General features: G+C 38.1%; 2 protein-coding genes across 2 annotated transcripts in view; one reads left to right on the top strand and one right to left on the bottom strand.

Moving 5' to 3' along the window:
- Positions 1–20,100, top strand: part of LOC111602085 (homeobox protein orthopedia) — a 28,104-nt gene extending 8,004 nt beyond the window's left edge. Inside the window, exons 2-7 of the mRNA XM_023319019.1 lie at positions 3,094–3,410; positions 3,991–4,146; positions 18,272–18,476; positions 19,168–19,334; positions 19,407–19,537; positions 19,610–20,100. Of these exons, the coding sequence (XP_023174787.1) occupies positions 3,094–3,410; positions 3,991–4,146; positions 18,272–18,476; positions 19,168–19,334; positions 19,407–19,537; positions 19,610–19,805 (1,172 nt within the window). The 3' untranslated portion in view covers positions 19,806–20,100. The remainder of the gene's footprint in view (positions 1–3,093; positions 3,411–3,990; positions 4,147–18,271; positions 18,477–19,167; positions 19,335–19,406; positions 19,538–19,609) is intronic.
- Positions 20,101–22,948: 2,848 nt separating this feature from the next.
- LOC111602086 (calcium and integrin-binding family member 2) lies at positions 22,949–27,949 on the bottom strand. The gene is made up of 5 exons (XM_030223850.1): positions 27,666–27,949; positions 27,553–27,587; positions 27,211–27,353; positions 26,894–27,016; positions 22,949–23,324 (listed from the first exon to the last, which is right to left on the bottom strand). Exons 1-5 carry the CDS (start codon positions 27,714–27,716, stop codon positions 23,107–23,109), a joined length of 570 nt encoding a protein of 189 aa, XP_030079710.1. The 5' UTR covers positions 27,717–27,949; the 3' UTR covers positions 22,949–23,106.
- Positions 27,950–27,999: the final 50 nt, after the last annotated feature.

The following is a 27,999-nucleotide window of genomic DNA, read 5'->3' on the forward strand; positions in this document are numbered from 1 at the left end:
CTGAATTTACATTGGATCTCACTTTGAATGAACCTGACCTACCTAAGCAATCTATAGACTCTATATAGCTTTATACTCTACACTTGAAACCACTGTGAGTGCTATGAGATTGCTATTAGCTGCTACTAGGCTTATTAAATACCCTATAATATGTGATACTTGGCATGTAGACATGCCTGTACTCCGCTCTCATTGGCAATTGCTCACACCAATCCGATTTCTATTGTACTCTTTTATACTCGCCTTTTAGTCTTATGCATTTGAAGCACTGCTCACAGTTCCCACTCGATTCTACAGCTTATAGTAGAGAGTATAAGTATATCAAGAGACAAGTGAGTCAAACAGATCGCTGTAAATACTATTCCACAAGCAACTGAGAGTATATAGCATATAGAGTATTTAACCTTGCTCAACAGATTCCATAATATTTCACTTACAACACAAATTGCACTTGCCCAAACAGAACTCTAGATACTCTGCGATATAGATATAGATATAGATATAGATATAGATATAGATATAGATATAGATATAGATATAGATATAGATATAGATATAGATATAGATATAGATATAGATATAGATATAGATATAGATATAGATATAGATATAGATATAGATATAGATATAGATATAGATATAGATATAGATATAGATATAGATATAGCTATAGATATAGATATAGATATAGATATAGATATAGATATAGATATAGATATAGATATAGATACATTTATGGATATATATATATATATATAGATATAAACATAACTCTCTATACTATATACTATATACTATATACTATATACTATATCAAGGGCAAGCCTACATGCCCGATCTATACTCTAGCTTGTGGAAAATTGCAATGAGCTGCTAGAAAGAGTATTTAGTTTATGGATGTATTCAGCCAAGTGCGAGTCGATTTCGAATACTTTTCGCTTTCAGCAGAACTTGCACAAGCACCCACACAGCTCCCTTCACACACACACACACACACACACACACACTCTACACACTCTATCCCTGTGCATAATGATTATGAACGAAATATCCATGACAGCATCTCTGGTCAAAGAGTCGTGCCCAAAAAGGCAAAAGCCATAGACGAGAGTTCGCATCAACTGGCGATGAGTAAATGTTTGACTTGTAGCAGCAGCAGCAAGAGCTGAATACACACACACGCACACACACATACACACAGCACTCTCTCACAGGCAGCGCCTCGCACATACATGTTAAAAAATTCCAGACGCTGAACTCGCTGTGGCAGCTTCAGCTTCAGCTTCAGCTTCAGTTACAGATTTATACAAGCATCGCTTGTATTTGTATTTGCCTATGATTTCGTGTTTCTTTTATATATATATATATTTTGTGATATTTCCCAAAAAAAAGAAGAAGCAGAGGAAGAGGAAGGCGACGCATTACGTAGCCAAAAAGGTAAAAAATTTTGTTCAAAGGGGTTAAGCGCGCAGCCTCTGCTGGCAGAGCTAGCCAATGGCTGTGTGTGTGTGTGTTTCTGTGTGTGTGTGTGTCTCGCACCTCTCTGAACTGCCGCTGCCGCTGCCGCCGCTGCTGCTGCTGTTTTTGGCATCGTTTTGAATGACAGGTTGTTGAAAAATTGAATTCGATTCGAACGGGCCAAAACAGTTCGCGCTCAGCTCTAAAACAAGTCGGAATCGAGCTCGACTCGCGTTCCGCGACGGCACAAATCGCACCGAAAAACGCAACGAAACGCGTAAAGAATAAATCAAATTTATAATAAATAATAAAGCATAGAAAACTTATAAAACAATTTCGCATTCGCGTCGGCTTTTTGGCTCTTTAAGTGAGCGCCAATTGTGAGTGTCCCTTCACCGCCCCCACACCCCGCCCCGCCCACCGTTTGCATTTATAATTCGTGTAAATGCTTCAACTGTATTTTAATTAAATCTAATTCAATTTGTAATCGAAAGCTCAGAAATTAATAAACAAAGCCAGCTCTTCCTAAGGCAATTTCCAGCTAAATCTCTTTGTGAAATTATTGAAATAGTTCTAAAAGTTACAACAGTAAATTCTGCTGATTAATCGAAAATTAATCGAATGTTGACCTGAGGAGATTCAGTTGTAGAAAAGGCAATAAAAAACCTATAGTTGTGTTTGCTAATGTTATCGATTATGCTTAAGATGTGCTAATGTGTGTGAACTCTGAACCTATCGATCTCTAAACCAGTGTTATCGATTGTATACAAAATATGCAAATGTGTGTGAACTAAGAAGCTCTTAGAATCTCATTGATTGGTATCGATTGTTATCGATTGGCAACAGTTATCGTTTCTGTGATACAAACTGAATCTGAAATCTGAATGTGATCTAGATATATCTAACGATCTATCTATAAATTATCTTTGATCGATTTGTAGTTATCGATTTTGTGTTAGAATCTCAAGTCAGTGCGTGCTTCAAATGAATCTACCTCGCTAGTGTTTGCTGAGCGATATTCCCACTTTTGACACTCAACTGACTAAATATGCATAAACAAATAAATAAATGAATAAATAAATATAATTTTGTATATTTTAACTAATCTCTCTTGGTGCTCTCTCTTTTGTCTCCGTTTCTCTTTTTTTATCACTACCTCTCTCATTGTCTCCTCTCTCTCACTCTCTTCTATTTTCTTTCTGTCTCTTATTTCTCTAACCTTTCGTGCCCGCTTCACATCTTCTCTATTTCTCTTCTTCATATTCTTTCTTCACTCTCTGCGTTTTATATTTTTCCTTCTTCGTCTTTGTCTCTTCATTTCTTTTGCTCAATCTCTCTTTTCTTTACTTTATCTCTCTTACCTTCTTCCTTTTCTTTCTCACTCCTTCTGCCACTTCCTGACTTGACTCTTTTTCGCTCTCTTTATCTACCTTTACCTCTCTCTTTCGCTCTTTCTATACTACTCTCACTATCTGATCTAACGGTGTCTCTCTCGCCACTCTGTTTCTTTCTCTCTCTCCCTTTCCTCTCCCTATATTACGCTTATATAACATTCTTCAACTTTATACTAATCTCTTTTTGCCTCTTTCCTCCCATCTGCCTCTCTCGCTCTCTCCTTTACGACTCACTCGACAGGCCCCAAGGATTGTGATCTACCCAAGGCAGCCATCACAGCTCTGCACGCGGGCGTCAACAGCTTCGGCCAATTGCCCGTGCCACCGAATATCGCTGATTTAGGCGGCGGTGGGGCTGGACCTGGCGGTGGCGGCGGACCAGGCGGAGGTGGAGCAGCTAGTTTGGGCGGCGTTGCGCGGCTGCATGTGACAGGCGGACTGTGCGATAACAGCAATGCTCTAAATGGTGCCAGCAATCACAACAACAACAACAACAACAACAACAACAACAATAGCAACAACAACAATAACAACAACAACATGCAGCAACAGGATCAGGTGAGCAAGCGCTGAGCGAGAGTGAGAGAGAGCGCGCGCGAGAGGGGGAGCGAGTGTTGTTCTCTCGCTCTCTCTCTCTGTCTGTGTGTGTTGACAGCCATCTTCCCCTGTTGCCCTCTCTCTCACTCTCACTAAAAGCTAAAGAATTTCTTAATAATCCATGTTCTTTTCGATGTTTTTTTCCTCAAAAACAAAAAAAAAAAAACTGCAAAAAAAACCAATTCGAAAACCAATCAAAAAATCGTTAAAAAAACAATGCGAATGTGTAAATTCTGTGTGTGTAAAAAATAAAATAAATATAAAATATATATCTTATGTGCAATGATAAATAATAATAAAAAAAGTAAGTGTGATTTTATTTCTCTATTTAAAAAAAAAAACAAAACAAAACAAAACAAAAAAAAATAATTTTTTAGTTTATTTTTTATTATTTAACTTGTAGTTGAAATAATTTAGTGCTTGTTCTTCTTCAATTAAACTTAACTCTAGTTGTTGTAAATTTTGTTGTTCTTTTGCTTTTCGCAATACTAAAGCCACGCCCCTTGCGCCGCCCGTCGCTCGTCTGCTTGTCTCTTTGCAGCACTTGGACAAAAACAAACAGAAGCGACATCGCACACGTTTCACACCTGCTCAATTAAATGAGCTGGAGCGCTGCTTCTCCAAGACCCACTATCCGGACATCTTTATGCGCGAGGAGATTGCCATGCGGATTGGCCTAACCGAGTCGCGTGTCCAGGTGAGTTACCTCCACTTACCTGCCACTCAGCCACTCCAGCTGCTGGCAAAGTTTCTGCGGCTTTGTTGCGGCATTTGCCTGTCACATTTGACTCGCAGTTAGCCCCATTGACAGCCAGCCACCTGGCCACCTGTTCCTTTGACACCTGAACGTTTAGCGCGACAGGACAGCCAACCGCAGACAAAAACCAAATCAAAACGCGGTTTCAACTCAAACTTCTTCAACATTTTTAGTGGAGTTTTTGCAGCGGAACAATTCAATTCTAACTAACAGTTAAAGGACTTTAAAGAGCACTCAGGTTTCAGTTAAGGCCAGGCCAAAGACAGTTGTAATTTGATTGGAAATTTCTTGAAATTTATAACTACAAAGTCTATAAAGTTGAAAGTCTTTCAGTTATATACAGAGTAGTAAAGAATTAATCTTTTAATTCAAGTCAGTTTTCTAAATATTTATAAGTAATTCGCCTTCACATTCGCTCTTCATAACTGTATCGTAAATTTCTAAAATATTTGCACACAGTTTTCGCTTATATAGTATTACTAATTAGTTTATAAACATTTTGTTTATTTAACAAACAATTAGCAGGCAAATATATATGCAACGCATTTCAAAATTCTATAGTCGATATAAATTTGAACTGGCATCGAAATGTGGCACAGATTGAAGTAATAAAAAAATAAATTAATAAATAAATAAATAGAGCAAAAGTTTACAAATGAGAAGAGAGAAGGCTCAATAATTCATAAGAGAAACATTGGAAAGCTTCTTACTTCCAATCAGAATTTTCCTAAAAGTTCTCTTATTAAATTCGTTTTTTGGGCTTTTCAGTATTCTCTTAAATTTTGTCAGCTTATCTGATATTCCCTATTCCCTTTTGTTTATATTTTCTCTTGTTTTTTTTTATATGGAGTACTTTTTTATTTTCTGCTGGCGCTTTAATTCACAATTTTCACTCATTTTTATGAGCATTTTGGCTGCACTCGGCGCCATTTAAGCGCACGAAAATTATATTTTATTAAAGCACATAAAGTCACATTTAGACGGCGCTGCGCTCCCATCTGCCCAGCTGTTCCTCTCCTCTCCCTCTCCCTCTCCTTCTCGCACCGCTGTCTTTGTGCGACTTATGACTGCCGCAGCACAAAAACTTTACCCACACACAGACAGGCTGCGTGAAAGAGAGAGCGAGAAAGAGGGAGAGAACGAGAGCATTATCCTTTTGCGGCTGGCAGCAGCTCCCTTCAGGCAGGCACTGCTGGCATTATCCTGGCTGGGCGTCATGTCCTTTGGCATTGCGGGCGGCGGGCTTTTGTTTGTTTATGCGACAATCGAATTTACTGCTTCATTAAATTTGTGTTTAAGCTTCCGCTTCCTGCAGAGAGACCACTGCGTCTCTCCCTCTCCTTCTCGCCCGCTCACTCTCACACTCACGCCGACTCGCTCTCTTGCTCTTTGTGTAAAACTATGCATGGAATTGTTTTGCGGTTTCAATGAATGCCAAAAAGTTTGCTCAGCCTTTGAATTCTAATGGATTCCTCCACCCACTCTCTTTTGCACACTCATTTTTGCGCTCTTAGCTAAACAATTAGCTGCTGGCCTAGTCTTCCTTCTTCACCTCACGGATGTTTTACTTTCTATGAATGCTTTGGCTTCGCCTCTAGTTTCGCCTCTAATTTCACCTCTAGTTTCGCCTCTAGTTTCGCTCTCTTCCATTTTTGCTGCTACCATGAAGCACTGAATCTATTTTTAGCTTACTTTTCCAGCGAATAACGGATGTTTTACTTTCAATGAATGCCAGCAGTTTGCTTTGACTCCAGTCTCTGTTGCTCTCTCCTGGCTTAGCAATTAACTGCCGACCAATCCTACTCATCTTCTGTTGCTTTCGTCTCTCTTACGAATGTGCTGCTCAATCAAAGAATGCCAAAAAGTTAGCTATGACTTCTTATGACTTCTCTCTCTCGCTCTTTTGCTCTCTTTGGCTTAACAATTAGCTACTGACCAAGCACGCACACCCTTATCTTTTTTTGCCTTTTTTCGCGCGCGCCTAACGGATGGTCTACTTTGATAAATTGTTTTTAATAATTGCGTATCAGTGTCTGGCTGTTAATGTATCCTGTCTGCTGCCGCAAAAGGGGGGTCGCAAGAATAATGCCGGGTTGTAGCTGTTGCTGCTGCTGTTGTTGTTGTTGTTGTTGTTGTTGCTATTAACACGCTATAATGTTTGATTTTTCGTTTGTCGTTTGGCTTTTGCGGCTTATGGGATGTCAGCCCTTTGGATTAGCAAGGACTTATTGTAGCTGCCTCACGACTCTGCCACTGCCTTTCCGTCCCTCTCTTTCTCTCTCTCTCGCTTGCCCTCTGTTAATAAAATTAGCATATAAATTAAGTTTGCATGCTGGTTTTTGTACCACTGTGCGAAACACACACACCCACATGTATTACATATTTTCTATATACATTTGAAAATCTTCAAAAAGGCGTGGCACGCCTTCCCTTTAAGCGCACACATTTGATATGCACACACACGTCTGGCCCTAAATCAATCTGCAAGGATTTGCAGCTAATGACGGCATAAAGACAGCCCCAACTGCCACTTGCTAAAAGGATGCCCCAAAAAATGGATGTGGGAGTCTTAACACGTAAAGCAAGTCAAGCTAAAACCGAGAGTGTATGTGTGAGTGTGAGCGTTGGCTGCATAAGTTATGAAGCTCACGTAGCTAGACGTGGCAACAGGATATACCATATAGTTGGCATATGAGCTGTTTAATTATGCAGCAAATATATATATATAAAATAAAATATATATTTAATATATATAAATATAAATATATATATAATTGAATAAGCTAAAAATAAGTGAGCTCTAATAGCAGAGCAATGCGATTACTAAATGTAAGTGAGTGGGAAAGAGATAAAGAGAGATCATTAACCCAAACATAGATTGTAAGAAGATAAAGAGTGAGAGAGAGACGACAATGAGAGATCATTAGCATGTGCAAGCAAAAGAAGAGTGAAAACAAATATGAGAGAAGTGCAGTTAGGTCAAATGTATTCTACTGTGAAACCTCCTATAGACTGACACGACTTCTGGACACTTTTGGCAGCTGCTATATATTATGTACTAAATGTACTCAACGAGACTTCACTGTACTTGTAAATATAATTGAATAAGTAACAAATAAGTGAGAGTAAAATAGTAAAGATGAGCAAACTATAGTCAAATGTGAGCTGCAGAAAAATTAAGAGAGTGAGGCAAATAAAGAGACAGAGAAGTGGCGTTGAGCAGTGGACGGGGCAGGACAGACAGCGACTGTTTGCTCAGCGTGTGGTACAATTGTTAATTTGTTTGTTTCACAGCTAGAAATGAACAATTTGTGTGGTGCATTAAGGCCTAAGCGTCTTAACACCACCCGTGGCCAGGCAATATGTCGCTGCATGTGGCACATACAAAGAGAGGGAAGAGATATGGGAGAGGGGGCGGGGGAGGATAGAGCGTGTCACACACAAAATTGACTTATCATGATTTTTACATTGTCAAAGCAATGTTTGGAATGCTTTTGCATTTATTGCTTTGTTTATTAAATTTGTTGCAACGGGCACAGAAACGGGGCACGTGCCACAATCTCCCCCTAACTCTCTGACGCTCTGTGAATCAAATGAATTTCTCACATGATTAATTTGCCTTGGCAACTAGCTAAAAGTGGGGCGTGGCACGTAGCTAAGCAAAAGCTAGTTGGCAACTGAGGCAGGCACTGGGGCAGTGGGAGTGGCAGTGGCAGTGGCATAGCCAAGTGGCACGCACACAGACATTCGGCATCAAGTAGCTTTGTCGAGTGCCTCGCTACCTGGGCAAAAGTTTTCCAGCTAATCAGGCACTAAAAATTGTTTAAATTCATAATTTTGTTGGCTTAGTTTGAAGGGTTTTTCTGCTGCCAGAGCTCAAATTGAATTCTCAAAACTTGAAAGGACATTCGTTTCAACTTTTGAAATAGGGATTCGCAGAATTAGTTGAAGAAGGGCGCAGATAAGAGAAAAAGAGTGAGAGAGCTACACTGTTAAAAATCAAGTTAAACGGAATGGAAAACTCAAGCTGAAAAATTATTTTCCTTCTTTTAGATCTTCCATAAGTTCTAATTAGGCTTCACATAGTGCTTTTATCCTACAGTTACTGCCTTATTATCTTTCATCTCTTATGTGTAAGATTATGAGCAGGAATTTCAAAATTCACGGTACTCTTTGAACGGACCTCGTACTGTAAAAATTTTGCATTGAAATTTGTTTTCTGCGAAATAGTCTAAAAGGACCTTTATTTTCTTCAAGTTGCCTGTTGATTGAGTTAAATTGCTTTCTAGATTATAATAGTACTTTAAAAAGTTCCTAGAATTATTTGCTGCATAGTGTAATATATATAGTGTAGCAATATATGTCTGTATATATTTTCTACAATCTACATTCTTCATAGAAGTATTCTTTAGGCCAAGTCCTCGCCGCTCTCATCAAACATTGTTTGAATTCAGCGTTGTTCACAAAAATAGTAGTGTGATTGAGCTGTTTTAGGACAGCAAAATTAAGTGATAAGCGATACATCAAATATATAATGAAATGAGTATTATGATTAACATATACTGCTGTTAAGTTGGGTGTTTATAAAGTTTCAAGTTTATGTTTTTATGCAGTGCCGCGCTACTATTATTTTGAGCACAACTGCTCGTAGTATATTTCTAATATATTTATACCTTTATATATATGAAGATATTCTCGAAGTCTTCGCCCTCCTTTATCGTCTCTTTCGAACAATTCTTTTACCTTTTCCTTTATATTTCACTCACTTTTCGTTAAGCTTTGTCAGTTTTTCTTACCCAAAGCCGAATCTGACTCACCGCAAAATTTAGCACTTGCAAAAGGATATGAGGCATTCGAAATACATTTCAAATCAATCATAAAAATATGTAATAAAACAAAAGCAAATTCCAATTACTCACCACAAATTTTATTAGCTGTTAATTATGTGTCGGGCTTCAGTTGTAAACAGATTTATAAAAATATATATAAAGTAAAGGTGATTTGACTTCGGGTGTGTCTGTCAGAGCCAAAATAACAGTAGTCTCAACTCAAAAATGAAAAAGATTTGACCTTTTCGCTAAAAATAGATTAATAAAGAATATAAATATAGTATATTTACTTCAAATAATCTTATAAATTATTATTAAAATATTATATAGCTAAACTTTAGCAGAAAAGCTAAACAAGTTTTCATATCTTGTGACTCCGCTCAGAACTCTGGAAGCAAGTTAAATATTTTTCAGTATAGGGTTAAATTGATAACAATATCATATGAGACGTTTTTAGCTACAATAATAAAAAACGTACTCCAAGTAGAGTCCAACTAGTCAAAGAAACGTGTGAAAAACCCATCGTAAGACTTAGTTTCCCCGAACCACTCCATCCAAAACACCTATTGATTAGCCAGATTTCATTCAACCCAAAGCCAAGGCTAAGCAAGAGTCGTGATAAATGATGTCCACAGCAGTTTGAGCGAACTAATTTATGTGCTAAGCCGCCTAATGCGAGACTCGAGCAATCGAGGTGGTTGGAAAGACATGAAATTTATGAGAGCTCAGTCAGAGTGGCTCAGTCTCTATGCGAATTTAATTACAGTTACTGAAAAAAGCAGTAGTCAGAGAGGCTGCTGAAAAGATGAGAGCTAAAAGAAAGTTAAGTTGAGCCAAATGCAGTTTGGCCTTTTAGATAACCATGGCAGCGCGTTTTAATTAAACTTTAATTGAAATACCAAAAACGAAAATATGCTACAGCAGCTAGAGAGAGACGGCAATAAAGGTAGGGTGAGCGTGGGCGAGTGGCCCAGTCGCTGTCTCGCATAAAATGCACATAAAGAAAATCTGGCACGCATTCTGTTTATGGCATACGAAGCAATTTCGAAAGCAATTTCGTTGATACTTTTCATTGAAATGTTTTGTGTGAAAATGGCGTGCCCAAAGTGTCGAATCGAGTCTTCACTGTGCAGTGTGTCCCCCTCGCTGTCCATGGGGATAAGCGACCAGCGTGTGATGGTCTATTGATAAATGAAAACCCAAAAAAGTTCAACTTTTTCCACAAAACAAGAAAAAAGCAAAAACAATAGCCAAAAAAAGCCAAATAGCAACGTAGCTTTTTACATTCTTCAGAGACACACACACAAAAAAGCCAAAAAAAAAATCAACTGTAAACTTTGCTAGCTTTCTCACATTCCAAAAAAATAAAGCCAAAAAAAAAGCCAGCAAATTTCGCCAGCATTTGCACGAGCTGCGCATGCACCAAATAATTTTTGGGGGTTGCATTGCGTGTGCCCCACCAAAGGCAGCCGAAAATATGCAATGCGCTGCATTACACCCACTGCTCCCCCAACCCCATCCCCAGTGACTGGCAAAAGTAATGCAACTAATGCCTAGTCCAATGGTCAACTATTTCATAAATCCGCCGAAAGTCCAAAGTTCAAAGTCTAAGCCTAAGCAGCTGAACCAATAGTTCCACAGCCAAAAAGGACGGCAAAGCCACCACCAAACAGTGTTTGGGGGGCAAGCGTATGTGAGAGAGTGGGACAGACATAGTGTAGCAGCAGGCAGGCGGGTTGGATAAAGCAAAGCAAGGCAAAGCTGTTTGGCTGTTTGGCTATTTGACTGGGTGGGTGGTTGGGCTGGTTGGGTGGCAAGTCGCAGCAAGTGTCGCTGGGCGCTGGCTCGTAAAGAAGGATTTAAAGGATAACATAAAATAAATCGACTCCATTTGTGTGCAATAACAACAACAACAAAAGCACCAACTGAGTCGCTTTATGAATTTATACGCAGTTTTTATATGAAAAGATATTGGCCGAAAAGCGATTTCCATAAACCACTCAGGCCATCCAATAAAAAGCTGCTTGTAGCCAAAGACAAGTGGTAAACGACTTCAAAGTAAAATCAGAGAAACAGAGACCAACGAAGAGAGAGTAGCAGAATACAATCAGAAATCCAATGGCAGATAGCTGGTTGCTTTTTGAAGTGCTTATTTCATGTGGTTGCCAGGCCACGACGAACAATTCAGCTTCAAAGAAAATGCAATAACGTGCCCAATTGATTTTTGATTATGCAGCAAAGAACAACAGCAACAGCAACAGCAACAGCAAACGTTCATAACTGCTCGCTTAACCAGCAAAAATTGTCAATAAAAACAAGCCAAATATTATTGCAAGCGCTAGCTCTCCCGCTCACTCACTCTAGTTGCCTGCTCGCGTTCTACCTCTGCCTCCACCTCTCCCTCTCGCTCCCTCTCGCACTCCATCTGGTCGTTCCGTTTGCCAATCAAATGTTTATTAATACACAGCGAGAAAGCAAAGTTGGGGAGTTGGGGGCACTTTTGCTAGCTGTCCTTTCCTGGCCAACTATATATGACATTTGCAGGCTTAATAAATAATATTTGCATTTTGCAGCTAATCGAATTTTGATTGCAATTTTGCCATTTGTTGTTGTTGCTGCTGTTATTGCTGTTTCGATAGTTGCCAACGCGATACTCTGGCGCTCAATTGTGATTGATATTTTTGAAATTGACTTTTTTCAAGTGGCCAAAGTGCATTTCTATGTAGATAGAGTGCAACAAACCAGGTACAGCAATTGCCACTTGCTGTCTGCGGCATATGCAAATATTACAAATATATGAACAGAGCTCTCCATATCAATATAAGAATTATTTATACAGACTACGAAAGGAAATTAAACTAGATATTGATATTGCCTAGTTTCAGTGACAAGTAGCTTGCTTTCACTATAACATAGCGAAGCTAAGTGGCTGATAACAAATTATTATCAGCACGCTCCCAATTTCATTAACTCTACTAACATTCTTAAATAAATACATTAATAAATAAATAAAATAAATAAATAAAAAAAAAATAAATTTAACCTAAACTTTGAAAAATATAAATAAAAACAATATCAAAATTTTCCCCGCCTCTAAATTAATTAAATATGTTCTCTTTAAGTACTCTCTGATATTGTGTGAGCTTCGAACTCTACCCCCACACTAGCTAAGCTTCCTCTCATATGCTTCGCATGCCAACACTTTACTCACTACACCAACGCCAGAGCTTTCCGTTTATTGACAAAAATAATATATGATATATTAAGTTATATATGACAGCATTCAGTTTCGCAAAATACCAATGCTTTCCTTGTTTTTCATAAAACAAAAATAAGTAAATGCGAAGCAACAAAAATAAAAAGGCGTTTGCAGCAGCACTCGAACCTGCGACCTGCTGCTTATTAAACTCTGTCTTTCAGCTTCCGTTTTTTTAAAATTCAAATAAAGCTTCCCATCCTCTCTAACTGAACCCGCGATATATTTGCACCTCTCGACAGTGCACTAGCACCTAAGCCACACTGACTACAGCCACACTTGTGGCTAAGCGCATATATGTCTTTGACTACGCTACTCATAATTCAATTAAAACAGACTTAAAGCTAAAATTTCTATACATACGTCAACTAGTTTGATGAACATCTAGCTACATAACAGTTATTTGCACCTAGAATAGTGTGACAGCTGTTTATTAGCCATAATGCGCAATTAATGTTGCATAACGAGGCGCCCCTTGCGCCGAGACACAGATTTACCATTATAAATGGCTGGCAATCATATGGAGCGAGTTATAAACAGGTTCACTTTCATAATAAAAATACCATTGGGTCTTTGACACTAGACAACGACCCCTTAACAACCACCCGAACAGGCCAGACCAGACCAGAGCGGACCAAACCAGACCAGACCAGCTCAGTCATCCAGTTAGGGCGCTAGTCATAAAATCAAAGCAAATCACTTGTTTAGCCCATTTGGGTTCGTTTCACTGCCAACTTTCCCCTGATGCAGCATGTCATTTGGCAGCTACTTAATTTCTGACTTCTGGGAACCCCCTAAGGGTGCGTTTTTGGGTGTGCCCGGATCAACACATTGTGTGGGTTGTTGTTGTTGTAGCTGGTGCTAATATTTGTGGCCTGCCGCAAGAAATTGCTTTTTCATGAACTTGACTCATTTATTATTTGCAACAGTTTTTCGTAATGCTTCTTCTTCTTCATCTCATTGTTGTTGCTGTTTCGCTCACACCTTTTGTCTGTCTGGTGGTGTCTTTTTGTTTCTTTTTTTTTGGCCCGTTTGTCAGTCGCAAGTGAAAATTAAAAGTCCAAACATGAAAATGCTTTTGCTTTGCAGCATATGGCCAGAAAAATCTTTTTGGAAATCTCTTTTTGTTGTTGTTGCCCTCGGCTTTTGATTGCGTTCTGCTCCATTTGCTTGGCTGGTTGGGGGTGGTTGGTAGGTAGATAAAAAGATTGGGGTGGGGCTGGGCACACTTATTTTCTTTCGACTGCAAATTGAGGTCCTTCGCCAGCTGAAATTGCATTTCGAATTGCAATAGAATATGCCAAGGATGCTAATGGAGTGCACTTTTTCTTAGAGTTTTCAATATGGAATCAAGAGAAAAGTAAGAGAAATTTATAGAGAAAACTTCAATTTGCATATGATAAATGTTTAATACGGTAACTCTAAACTCAACATTTCTTAAAGTTTATTAAGAGAGCTTGCTTTATGTATTATAACTACTTTATAAATACTGAGTTAAGGTGAATTATTATAAGGAAAATTGGGGAATTGCTAATATAGATGATATTTAAGTATTTAAGTAGATCAGATATATAACATTTTACAGGGAAAACTAAAGTTTTCTCATAAAGACAGTCTATAGAAAGCTTTAAATAAGAAATCTGGAAGTTTTTTTTACGAAAATATTCCAAAATGACCAATTTTAATCAATTCTGTAAAAAGGTGTGTCATAAGTATAATATTCAATTTTTAGAAAAGTTTTTCCAAAAAAACTAGAACTTGTAGCAACCTGTGTTCACTAAATCGCTGGAAAACTCCTATAGAAATGTTTAATAAAGTCATTTATGTGCTTATATAAATATTTAAAATTAAATTAGTCTGACCTCTATTGCGTAGAGTTTTTTATTATTCATACAGAAATAAAATGTTATAGACCATTCACTTTGCTCTTTTATAGGTCTTTTTTTATTTCATAAGCTAAATAAATCAAATCTCGTATTTATTGGTAGTCAAAGCGCAAATGCTCATCTGCCTCACCGCCGCTCTCCTTTTTTTACGCACACTCAACGTCTGATAATTTATGCATAAGGGCGAAGCTTAAAAAATTACCGTTGAAATACAAATTTACCGCTGCTAAAGGAGCGTCAACAAACAAAGAGTGAGCGTGAGGGAGACAGGTCGTGAGTGACAGAGAGTCAGGGCGTGAGAGAAGGTTGGAAGTGGCATAGAGAGTGATAACATGCACGGTGTCTGGCACATGCAGAGCCCATACACACCCTATGCACACACATTTATGTCTATATATCTATGTGTACATCTATGTATGTATGTATGTAGGTTGTTGTGCATAATAAAAAAATAAATGTTTTGTTTAACCGACATTTTAACGCCTATTTGCGTGCCAGGGCACGTCATGCACGTTATGCCAATTCAAGAGGTATGCCAGAGCGACTATGGCTATGCAATGACTAGGCCTTTAAAAACACACACACAAATAAACACACGCACACGCACACGCACACGCTCACGCACAAAGGAAGAAGCAGCAAGCGAGCAAAACATAAAAAAGAATGAAATCAAAGCGAATTTGGCAAGCAAAATAAAAGAAGCGAACAAAATGTAATTGTAGCAAAGCATAAGCCAGAGCGAGACAGACAGGCAGCATGTTAAAGAGACCAGTCGTGAGAGAGCGAGCGAGCGAGCTAGAGCCAGACTGTCAGACATTGTCTTAAATTATTAAATTAAAATTTAATGAATAGAGCGACGCATAAACACGTAAAAAGCATAAACAAGTCAAGGTCGTCGCTGTCGACGTCACCGTCGCCATCGCCGTCGCAGTCGACGTCGCAGTCAATGCCTGGCCAACCCTGAAGTTAAATCCCTGTTGGAACATTGCGAGCATACTTAGTGAAACGTCTGTCGATCCCAAACGCTGCTGTCCAAATAGTTGTCTGATTGTTCCCGCTGTGTGTCGACCTCACACTGTCCCTCTCTCGCTCGCTCGCTTGCGCTCTCTTTCTCTGTGTGCTGTCTGTCTGCCTGCCTGCTGGCCGACATATGACAAATACGCTGGGGACCATCAGCGCTACAAGCAAAGTTACTTTGCACAAAAGTTTGCCATTTTTCTTTAGCTTCAGCTGCAACTACGGTTCTGGTTTTAGCTCTGCCTTTCGATATGCCCTAAACAGCGTGAGTATTATGCACTTAGAGAGTGAGCATGTAACATTGAGTGTTAGAGACTGTCTCTAGGATTGCCTGAATATTTAATTAAAGTAAAAGGGTTTCAGGTCAGATTTTCCTATATATTTTCAAAGCTAATAGTTTCTATGTGAAAAATCAAATTTATCTATAATATAAGAACACTTTTAGATACAGAGTGTTAAAGCTATTCCTCTTTATTTTTTCTATATGAATTGAAGCTAAACCGAGCATATCCCTTAGCAGCTTCTACTTAAGTCTACAGGGTATTCCGGCTGTCTCAATTAGACTTCTGCACATTACATTCTAATCAGCTGCTTAAATCTGTATTCCATCAAGTGACAAGAGGGATATACCCTACATCAGCTCCTCCCTTTAGGGTATTCAAGCTGCGACCTGCTGTTCTTAACAGTATTTCCGTGTTGTCTTTTTGGCTTTGCTTTTCGTTGCTTGTGCTTCTTGGCCATTAGTTTGTTGCCTGTTTTCGCTGACTGTCAGGCGACAATGCGACGCGCTGACAGCTCAAGATTTCAGCCAATAAATGCACACGCAAACACACAGACACACACACATATATACCTAAAGGCATTGGTTAAGTCAAGTTAAGTTGTCAACCCGCCGCGTGATGTGGATGGCTAAACAGCGACTGATGTCGTCGTTTTTTATATATATAAAAACTCAGCGGAAAAATCGTTTTCATGTCACAAGTCATTCACTCAGCGCTTCATTTGAAAAACCAAAAATTGTTGCTCACAAATAACGAGAAAAATTGTCAAAAAAAAACCTGAAATTGAGCGCGCTCAAAAGTAGGCAACACTTTTTGCAGGCGAGTTAGCAGAGTCCCTGCGTGTGTGTGTGTGTGTGAAGCTGCTTGTAAATGTCAAAACCTCTACATGTGTCTATAGACAGCTACCTTTGCTGCCCCCCCCCCCCTCTGCCCCACTGCCCGCTGCTGTCCGCCTCTGTCTAATTCTTATGCATATGGAAATGCCAATTTTCGAAAACACACATCCGACATGGGCCTCGACCTGTCTATGCTACGCCGCCCCCAGCCCCAACTATTGAGCCAAGCTAAGAGCTGCCTGGAAGACAAAAGCATTGTGGCTGACCAGAGAAAGATGCGTTGGGGCTGCGCGCTGGCAGCTGCCAAATAATTTGCTTCTTCTATACAGAGATAAAGAATTTACATACGCAATTTATGCACATGTGTGTGTGTGTGTGCGAGTGTGTGTGTGTGTGAGTCGAGACATGTTTTGACTGTCACGACGGTAATTGATCTCGATTAAGACCATGTAAGAGAAGTCGCTTAACAAGCAGACAACACATGTACACACACACACACACAGACACACACACACACGCACACACACACGCACACACAGGCACACATTTACATGTTCTTAAGTCTTTAATCTCACCTGGCCGCATCTTTAATTGGCTGCGCTTGCATTAAGCCAAAGTTTGAGGCGTATTTTGTAAGCAAATAATGAACGGACTTCATATACCCTGTAAGGTGTGCGTTAAAGGAGTATATTGGCTTGTAAGCTGAGCAAAGGCAGTGAGAATTTAATGGACTTTGCCCTACGTTCAACTACCTCAACTTGACATCAGCAAAATGGGAAAATTCTTATACAGTTTGACAGTCACTCATTCAATGAGTATTGCTTTGGGCTGTGGCAGTTGCAGTTGCTTAAAGTTCGTTGATAGCCTTAGATCTCAGATCAGGCAAACTTTTGCCTGTTGTTGCCTGGACAGTTGCTTTAGCTTATCTTTTCAATATATTCTTGAATTTTGACATTAGTTTTTCTCATCTCAGAATCATTTAGTTTTATGCCTCAACTACTTTTAGCTTTACTTCTTTATAACTAGCCAAATGTTATCTAGCCTTAGAACCTGGCAAGATGTCCATGAATTCTCCAAATACTTTTCCTTAAGGAACAAAGGCAAAAGTTCAGTTTTTCTCTTCTCTTTAAACATTAATTTTGACTAGACTTTCTAGAGTTTTTAATGAGATGATTTTAGAGTTCTTTTTAGAGTATTTTATTAAGTTATTTTTAGAGTTATTTTTAGTGTTTTTTTAAATTACTTTCTAGAGTTCTTTTTGGAGTTGTTTTTAGAGTTTTTTTTCTGCAGTTAATTTTATAGTTATTTTTAAAGTAATTTCTAGAGTTATTTTTAGAGTTAATATTTGAGATATTTTTAGAGTTCTTTTCAGAGTCAATTTTGGAGTTATTTCTCGAGTTAATTTGAGGATTCTTTTTAGAGTTCTGTTTAGCGTTTTCATTAAAGTTCTTTCTAGTGCTTATACAAAGTTCTTTCTGGAATTGTTTTTAGATCCTTTTTCAGAGTTCTTTTTGGAGAACTGTCTAGAGTTCTTTTTGAGCTCATTTAAGTATTGTTTTCTACAAAAGTATTTCTGGAATAATTTATAGAAATTATTTCTAGAATTTATTCTTCTTAAAGCAATTTCTACCCTAGTTCTTATTAGATTATTTTCAAAAATTCAAAGTAAGCTTTAAAATGATCTCTTTCCTAGAGTTCATCCTAAGTCATTTTAAATCCAAAAGTAAATTGAGGCCCAAAATAATCTCAGCCAAATATAGATTCAGATCATCACAATTTCTTTTTCTTTTTTGAAGACTTTTATGATGTCAACAATCCTAAAAGATTTCTCTTTAATCTCTAAATCTTTCTTTGCCAACTGCTGTGCTCTGTTCTCGACTTAGCCGCTTTCCAACCTTCTATATGAGTTGGAATCAAATCAGAATTCCGAATCATTGAGCCTCATCTTATCCCATTTCAGGTTTGGTTCCAGAACCGTCGCGCCAAGTGGAAGAAGCGCAAGAAGACCACGAATGTGTTCCGCACGCCAGGCGCCCTGCTGCCGTCGCACGGCTTGCCACCGTTTGGGGCAAACATCACAAACATTGCCATGGGCGACGGCCTCTGTGGCACCGGGATGTTCGGCGGCGATCGCTGGAGCGTGGGCGTCAATCCCATGACAGCAGGTGAGTGGCCATTGGCCAAGCCGGAACACACACTCCAACTAACTAGCTCCGATCTAACTAACTAACTAACTAACTACTATTTATATGTATGTGTGCAAAGGCTTTGGTCAGCTGAATCAAACGACTTCGCTGAACAGCGGCCTCAATTCGGGCATAAACATGGGCTCAGCTCTGGGTGCCGGCACCTATCAGCACTATGGCTTGAATGCTTTGGGTAGGTGCAACCCTCTACCCCTAATTAAAATCACATGAAAAAACATTTTAAAAAAAAAACTTTCCATTTGACATTTTTTTTCGTGTTTTGTTCTTTTTTTTTTTTTTGTTCACAAATTGTCAAAACACGAATTTTCATTTCTTTGAACTCGCTGCTGCTGCTTCTTCATTTTGTTTAAATAAATTTGTTAAGTAAATAAAAGCCACATACGTTTAATTTATAGAGCTCTCGACTCTTTTTTTCTTTTGCTTTTGCGCTTTTCGACTTATTTGCTGGCTCAATTAACAGGCAGGCGCTTAATTTGTCAGATATGGCGGGCAGGCATGATTTTTAGCTCTGCTTCTGCTTGAATTTTGATTTTTGTTTGATTTCGTATAGGTGTGCTAATTAAGTTTTTGGAGACAGGTTTTTTGTTCCGTAGTGTTACAATTTTTTAGACTTTAATTGAACTCGCGTTGTCTCTTTCGCACCTGCTAGGCGACTCGATGATGTATCAGCATGGCGTGGGCGGGGGGGTGAGCTGTGGACCGGGCGGCTCCCCGAGCGCCACAACGCCGCCCAACATGAACAGCTGTTCGTCTGTGACGCCGCCGCCACCGCTGCCAGCGCAGCCCAATCAAAATGAACTCAACAACGAGGCAATGGTAAGCCGAGACACAAACCACACCACACTAACAGCGCTGTTAAGCTTAACATTCTGCAATGCTATTTTACAGCCACTACACCAACAGCAGCAGCAGCAGGCACACCAACCACAACAGCAGCAGCAGCAGCAACAGCAGGCACACCAACAGAGTCTCACACATCAACAGCAAGCAGCTACACCAACACAGCAGCAGCAACAGCAGCATCAACAGCAACAGCAGCAACAACAGCAGCAGCAGCAACAACAGCAGCAGCAGCAACAGCAGCAGGATAGCTCGAATTTGCTGCCGCACTGTCATCAGGCCATGCAGTCGCCAGATGGCGCCACCGATGAAGACGTCTGGCGTGGCCACAGCATTGCAGCGCTGCGACGGCGCGCGTCGGAACTAAATGCAACGGCAATACCTTCGTACTTACACCACGCAGCGGCCGCCCACAACAACTACGAGCATCACAATTCGGTCTACTGAAATTTGTTGAAAAGCTTTGAAAGCTTTTCGGATTACGGTTTTTCCAATTGCGGCACGCACGACTTTTGAACCAACTGCACACACACACTCACACACACACGGACAGACAGTTTGACAGCCAAGCAAAACAGTTTTCGAAGCCAATTGTACAATTTCGTTTTTGTGTTTTTATTTTAAATTAAAAAAAAAAAAAGAAAAAATTAAAATTAAAAAAGACTATAACGAATGTATACGAGAGAGAAACTTGAGCTAATTTAAACATATTTACCCACTAAATGTATTTTGAAAATATTAACTTAAGCAACAAATATAAAAATATTTAAAAATAAAAAGTAGAGCTCAACGAATTAATTATTAAAAAACTATGCAAAAAATAAAAGAAATACGATTTAAATGAAATACATAAAGTATACGAAAGAAATGTAAAAAACAGAAAAAACACGAACTTTAAGGCTCACAATAATTTTTGCTTTATATATAATATATCTATATACAAACTATACAACTATACATATACATATATATATCCTATATATATATATCTTATATAGATGTTAAGCTTAGTAGTTGTAAACTTAAGTGTTGTTGTTTTTGTGTATAGCATCCGAAATTTCACTGTTTTAGTTCGTCTAGCCATAGAGCTACGTATAGCCAGCTTATGGATATGTTTAGATCGAAATGCAATAGCAAACTTTAACTATACCTTTATATATATTTATATATATACGTGTGGTTCAATGTCAGTCAAAGCGTACAGTTTTACATGCACAATTAACTAAAGTAAACAATTTAGATGACAGCAAAATGGTTTAATTTTTGGAATAATACGTAATACCAGTCCATTAATAGATATATAAATGAATATATATATACATATAAATGTATATATATATATTAAACTAAATACAATTATGGAATACTTGTAATAGACTTTCTTCTAATGTTTAAGCCAATAAAAAAACGAAATAAAAATTATATATATGAATATATATGATAAAAAAATATATAAACTATATATGTAAAAGACATTGTATGTAAAATTATGCGTATTATTGCCTAGAAAACTAAACTGAATTGGAAATCGAGTTGAACGTGATTTAAATACCAGTCGAAATAAATTAAACTGATTTGCGTGTAACCAACGAGTTTATAATCATAATCCGACGAGGGTGGTTTGACCAGTTTCGAAATTAATATAACTATATTATGCGAGGGTGGGTGGATAAGTTTTCTAACTAATAAGTCTATATTAAGCGAGTGTGGTCAGACTAGAAAAGTTTCTATTATGGTTTTACACAATATTTATGCGAGAGTAATCTGAGAAACTCGAAAATGTAAAACATTTTCTATTATTTCAATTACTATGAACTTTTGTATTATTTAAGCAACTATATAGACCACCCTCGCACAGAAGTCCGGGCATATGACATTCCATTAATATGCTGCAAATGCAATTAGCTAACGGTCTCAATCGGTTTACCGTTAGCTGCCAATCGCAACAACAAAAAGCGACGTAAAACGCCAATTTCAATAATTGCGTGACAAAAAAAAACAAAGACTGAAATAGTCGGGAGTGCCCAACTAGCAGCTACCCCGAAATGTGTGAGATGTGTTGGAATCCTCAGAGTTTGACTGTACATTAATATGGTATGGAAATGGATGGAATGGAAGACAGCGAATGGCCAGAATGACAGAGTCTTGAAGACTCGAGGTCTGTTACTTCCGAGCTGATGCGTTCACACAGAGCAGACGCTACTAGTTGAGCTTGTCTACTGTTACTGAACAAGTATTTGCATACACTTCTTCTGCATGTCACATACACTTTAACGAAACCAATATACCCTAAAACCGGGTTCGATAGGCAGGATATTAAAACAGTTCGACACGCGTTTCATTTGCCGCAAACAACTTTAAGCTCAAATTGGCAAATTGATAAAACTTTGACAACGCGCTCACACACACAAGCAGCACGCACACACACACACACACACATATATGACCTCTGCTGTTGTCCAAATCTCCATTTCGTGCTATTGACTGCTTTCCATTATTGAGGTCAACTGCAGAGACAGCAGCAGCAGCAACAACAACAACAACAACAACAACAACAACAAATACAACAGTAACAGTTTTCAGTGCATGTTTACGGCTGCTGTGGTTGCATCTGCTATATACCCTGTAAAGTGACAAGTGCTACGTGGTACATTGCTCTAAGCTTTAGCTCACTCACATAAGGCTTTCTTTAAGGCAATTTAATTAGATGTACAGTGAACACTCATTAACGCATACAGCAAATACTCTAGTACCTAACGTATACCTAGCTGCTAGCCTCTATACTATTTTTTTATTCGATATTTCTCTTTGAGCAGTCTCTAGAGCTATAAGTGTTCGTTTACAGGGTATCTCAGGCAACCTTAAATTATTATATTTATTTATAATTTTTCATTTAAAGCAACTTTATATCTCTACATTTCAATTTTAATAAAGTTTATTCGCAGTTACAGGGTATCTCGAATATCTACACCCTTTTCCAATCTCCGTAAATACTTTCACAGCTAAAATTTCTAATTTAAATCAGCTTTATGACTAATCATATTGATTTCATTACTAATAAAAGCCTTTGCTACTGCTGATACTTTTTATAGGGTATTTGACAATTGTCTACCTTAAGATTATGCTTTAATAATAATAATACTTATTGTTCTAAATTCCCATCTGACACAGTTTACAGGGTATCTCACACGTGAATACCCATTTGTATTGCTGCTTGAGTCTTCGAAATTTCCATTTTAAAGTAACTTGTTGACTTTATATATAAATCTTTCCCTCATTTAAAATTATTGCAACACTTTACAGGGTATATCGCAATTCCATACTCCTCTTTTAAGTCGTTTTTATAGGTTGCTTTTATATATTTAAGCATTTCTCAAGTTTAAAGCAATTTTAGCCTTTCATACATGAATTGTATTGAGGTATTTTAACTTTACAGGGTATCTCTGACGTCCACAAAACACAATAAACTCCTTGTATGAACTCATCAGTATCTTCTGTGTGTATACTGTGCATATAGGTATGATTTGCTAGTTTAAGGCAACTTTATTACTTCATATTTATATATATTTTTTTACAGGGTATCTGTTACGTGCACCAGACACAGTGGGCTTATAAATTTTATAACAACTGCAGCTGGGTGACATTTGACATGCACATTGTCACGACAATTGGCCTGGCTTAATCACGCTGATGGCATTTTTATGTGATGTGGCAGACAACGACAAGTTGCAACAGCAACTTGCCACATCTAGATGCGTATATGGAAGGTGGATAGAAAGTCTGGCGCCCGCAAGATGACATGCTCAAACTCCAGTATGGACAGCTTGCCATCGCCATCGACGTCCGCTTCCTCGATTACCTTGTCGGCAATCTGCTGATGCTCCTCGGGGCTGAGCTCGTTCTTGGTCATCGTTGTCAGACAGGACATCAGGTCGGCATGCCCGATGAAACCATCCTGATCGAAATCTGCAAAGTCATTGACGGACAGCCATAAGTACGATGCACACGCACACACAAATGCAAATCATGAGTGGGAAAGAGAAAGAGAGTGTGAGGAAGAGACAGAGTGAGCGAGAGCGTGTGTGGGAGAGAGACAGCATGTGTGCTGTAGGGTGTGTATGCGAGCGCTTCTCCTTCTTTTTGTATGCTTTGCATGCTCGTTCGCAAATTGTAAAGTATATTATTAGAGTATATTAGTTTTGAGAACTATTCGCCTTGCTCTGTGAGAGTCGTTACGAGACTTGCTGTGATAGCTACAGTATACTCGTTCACTTATGGTGCCTTGTGTTTATATTAATTTCCAGTTCCAGTTCCAGTTCATTCTCCCTCTCTCTCTCTCCCTCTTGTGAGTATATATAGTGAAGTGAAAGGTAGAGAACTCTATAAGCAAATCTAACGAGTATCAGGCAGTCGCTTAAGCTTGCTTGCAACGCTCGCTTGCTCAGTGAGGCTGCTTATCATGTCAGACATTTTTATGCATATGAAAGTGAATTGATGTGTGCAAAACTAAGTTAGGAGCTAACACACACTTACATATGCATGACACACACACACATATACACGTATGTATATGTGTGTGTTGCGCGCGTGTTGCATGCCTCGCATTTGTGTCAATCTAATAATCCAACGAATTCTAGCAAAGAGTCAACTCTATTTTCTTCAAATAAAGCATGGAATTTACTCAAGACTTAAATAAGTCGAAAGGATCTGCAGGATAATCGCACGTAAAGCAATGAGCTTATAGAACATATGGAATACGAAACGTAGAAATATTCAAGCTTATATATTTATATTATTGATGTAAATGTAATAATATTAATATTAAAAATAATAAAAATAATTCAAATATTAAGTAATGTAATAATAAAAAAAATAATTTAAAATTTTATTATATTTATATTAAAAATAATAAAAGAACATTTTTATATAAATAAAATATTTTAAAATGTTATAATTGGTATATACAAAATCATAAGCATTTTAGAATATATCAAAAATATATTTAAAAAATATAATAAAATTAATCTTAAAAATAATTAGAAGCATTTTCATATAAATTTTAATTTCACAAATTTTTTAAATTTTTCTCGCAATTTTTTACGCAAATATTTGCACAAAATATGAGTGAATTTAAATTGAAAGTAAATTTGTAAGAATTATTGCTTTGTGATGCAGTCAGATGAATTTCTGAGTACCGTTTCTATACAATAAACTTATTTATTTACAGATATTCAATTTTTTATTGTATATATTTTTAGAGTTCAGACTTCATTGTGCTTTCGGCTATGTTAAATTAATTTTGAAGACATAAACTGGAGTTAACATAGCATTGCCACAGCCAACAATAAACAATACGATTTATTATTTTAAAATTGATAAAATGTAGAATTTATTGCACATTTATAAACTCAACAAACATTTAGACAAAAGTATGCCAAAAACTGAATTCCAACTTGCAGTTGACCATGTCAAAGCCGCAGCTGTTCTAATGCTTACCTCGGCCAATTAGCCTCGAATGCAGCTGTCTGTCATCTGGTGGCAAAATACTTCTTTTTGAACGGCGTCTATGAACCGCAACTAATTCAATTTGATTCAATTTACAACAGAGACTAAACAATTTGCTTATCCACAACAATTATTCATTTAAAATTGTTTCTGAATTTCCCCCTCCCCCGCCCTCTCTCTCGCTCTGTGTTTGCTTTATGCAATTATTTAATGCTTTTTTCATTCAATTTGCTTTCGTTTTGTGTTTTTGATTCTGTTGATTCAATTCCCAATTCAATTTACAGCGAGCATATGAGAGAAACTAATATATTTGCCTGTGTTGCACAGTGTACAATAAGCAACTTAATTGCTCCACAGTTTATTTGCTGCTGCTCTCTCTCTCTCTCTCTCTCTCTCTGACTCTCGCCTCTGTCTGTCTCGCAAATACAGAAAAGTTGTAAAATCAATTTGCCAAGTGAAAGCGCGACATTTTTCACATTCTAATTTAAATTTCAATTAAAATGCTTATTAGAATTTATGACTGGCCTTGAACTCGGCCAAACAACAACTACAACTACAACTACAACAACAACAGCAGCAGCAACAGCAACGAACGGGCTGCAGTTGGAATTTTTGGAGCTGAGCCACAAATAATTGAGGCGCGCGACTAGGCAAATGCCTTGGCATTACCAAAAATATATAAATACCAGTGAGAGCGTGAGGTGGGGGCAAAGGGAGATAGGTGTAGGGCCCGCAAATGCATAAACAAAACCCACAAATGTTTTGGCCTAGAACATAGCCAAAAGCGTGCACCACAACTACAGCCAACTCGAAACTTATTTGCCGGAAGATACCCTGAACATTAGCTTTAAGAGTTGCTCTTTTATATAAGCTGAAGCGTAATGAATAAAAGTGATAACAGATCTAATTAGATATACTACAAGAGTTTGCATGACAAATTTTAGAACTGTAGCTCTTGTACTACTCGAGCTATTTAGGAAAAATCAAGTCTCATTTGCAACTCATTGTTATTGACAAAGTGGAAGAAGCTTGGGGAAAGTATTCAAAATGTAAGTCTTTGGCTCATTCGATTTGATATTGGAAAGCCTTAGGGCTAATAGTTCTCAAGTTATATTTTATATATCTCGAGACAAAGATAGCGGGAGACATGGCCTTTTCTCTGTCTGTCTCTCTCTCTCTCTTTTTCTATAAAAAAAACGTAAAATACTCAAAGCGTAATCTGTATATCAGAGAGAATGTACATTTCAAATTTTATGACCCCAGCTCATATGCTGCACGAGTTATGTTCAACTCTCTGTGAAGGGAATGCAGAGGCATTCAAAAGCTTAAGTATGCTCAATCTGTATAGCAACACGAAAAGATATACCAAATTTAAGGGCTATAACTCTTAAAGTTCTCGAGTTATTATAAAAAAACTTAAGATTCAAAAGCTAAGTAAAGACAAATCCAGGACAATACTAAGAAAGAGAGCATAAATAGGCGCTATAAATATTTAAATATATAAATATAAAATAAAATATATAAAAATATATATATAAATAAATATATAATATATATATATATATATATATATATATATATATATATATATATATATATATATATATATATATATATATATATATATATATATATATATATATATATATATATAAATGAGCTTAACTAAGAATAAGATTCTTGAAAGTTGAGCATTTGCAGATCAAATTAAAAGATACTCCTTATCCTATAAAAAATGTAATGAGCTGAAAGCTTCAGTTGAGCTCAAACTCAAAAATTATTTTTATATAAAAAGATATATATATAAAAGATATATATTATACTATGGTCTATTGGCATAGATATAGTAGACAGTTGTGAGAAGTTTACGAGTTAAATTGAAAAACTCAAATTTTTGTAGCTTCTTTTCTCCTTACAGGCTCACATTATATATATGATAATATATATACTTATATTCCAGATTTAATTTGCTTTCCAATATGCCCCATTTGCCCCTATGCACATACATAGGGTATAGTGAGGAAACTTACCATAAATTTTGAAAGCGTAAAACACTTTAATATCTCTCGGCGCCTGTTCGCTAAACACGGATAAAGCATCCAAAAAGTCCTCAAAGGATAAATTGCCCAGGCCATCGCGTGAGAAGGCTTCGCCTGCCAAGTGGGCGTGGCAGTGGGCGCAGTTGGGCGTTGACCAAAGTAGGCAGAGAGAGAGAAAAAGCAAAACAAAGCCAAAAAAAAAATATTTTTATTTTGGCTGCTTATGAATGTGAATGAGGAAATTGTTGTTGCTGGTTGTTGTTGTCTGTTTGTTGTTGTTGTTGTTGTTCTCTGTTTGTTGTACTCACAGATACGTCGCCGGAATGGGTTCTCACGCAACTCGGGCATCTTCTCAATGCATTCGCGTGGAACCTTGACACTCGATGCCTGACCCTCGGTCATTTGGCGTGGCACCAAATCCGGCCGCAGCTCACGAAACCGTTTATGCACGCTGAGAGGCAAAAGGGACGAAAAGGACAGCAAATGGAGCAACTGATGAAAGGCTTCTGTGTGCGTGTGCGTGCGCGTGTGCTCAACAAAAGGTTGCGCCAAACAATGGAACGCAAAATAGTTTCGCTTATTATTATATTTTGAGCATAGCCGAAAATTGCGTATACGCCCCGTGCTGTCAGAGACACACACATACATACCGCAATATCTCCTTGCGTGTGAAGAACGTGCAGTCCTTGTGTGGCGCATGGAATATTTAAGTCTCGCATAAGATTCAGCTGCGCTTTAAAGGCCAATGCAAACAGAGACGCACCTGATAGTCATCCAACTGCTGTTCGGTGAATGTCACAATTTTGTTGCCCATTTTGCGGCGTTGTTTAGGTCGGCTGGGATAAGACTAGGCGGAAAAACCAACTGCTGGCCTCTGCTAGCGCCGAGCGACTGACGCAGCGGCAGGCCAACAACTTTGCATAGAACAACGCGAAACTGGGATCAGGCTGCGGGTCGATGGGCAGCGCCAAAACACATCCTGCGGCGCCTTTTGCTGCGACAGCGCGTGGCTCCAGCTTGTCCTGACCGCATTCGCATGGAAATTAATTAAGGAGTGTTCACGGTGTGCCAGCTACTTTTTTGCTATCTTGTTTTTG

Source organism: Drosophila hydei, unplaced genomic scaffold (assembly GCF_003285905.1).
Source record: "Drosophila hydei strain 15085-1641.00,03,60 unplaced genomic scaffold, DhydRS2 tig00000315-arrow-arrow-pilon, whole genome shotgun sequence".
Classification (NCBI taxonomy): Eukaryota; Metazoa; Arthropoda; class Insecta; order Diptera; family Drosophilidae; genus Drosophila; species Drosophila hydei.

What these genes read in the sequence shown, in the direction of transcription:
- LOC111602086 (XM_030223850.1), bottom strand. Translation starts at nt 27,716, where the DNA reads ATGGGCAACAAAATTGTGACATTCACCGAACAGCAGTTGGATGACTAT. An exon ending in ACACGCAAGGAGATATTGCG is followed by an intron (nt 27,354 to 27,552) that starts GTATGTATGTGT and finishes TTTGCCTCTCAG; the next exon opens with CGTGCATAAACGGTTTCGTG. An exon ending in CCCATTCCGGCGACGTATCT is followed by an intron (nt 27,017 to 27,210) that starts GTGAGTACAACA and finishes CCCACTTGGCAG; the next exon opens with GCGAAGCCTTCTCACGCGAT.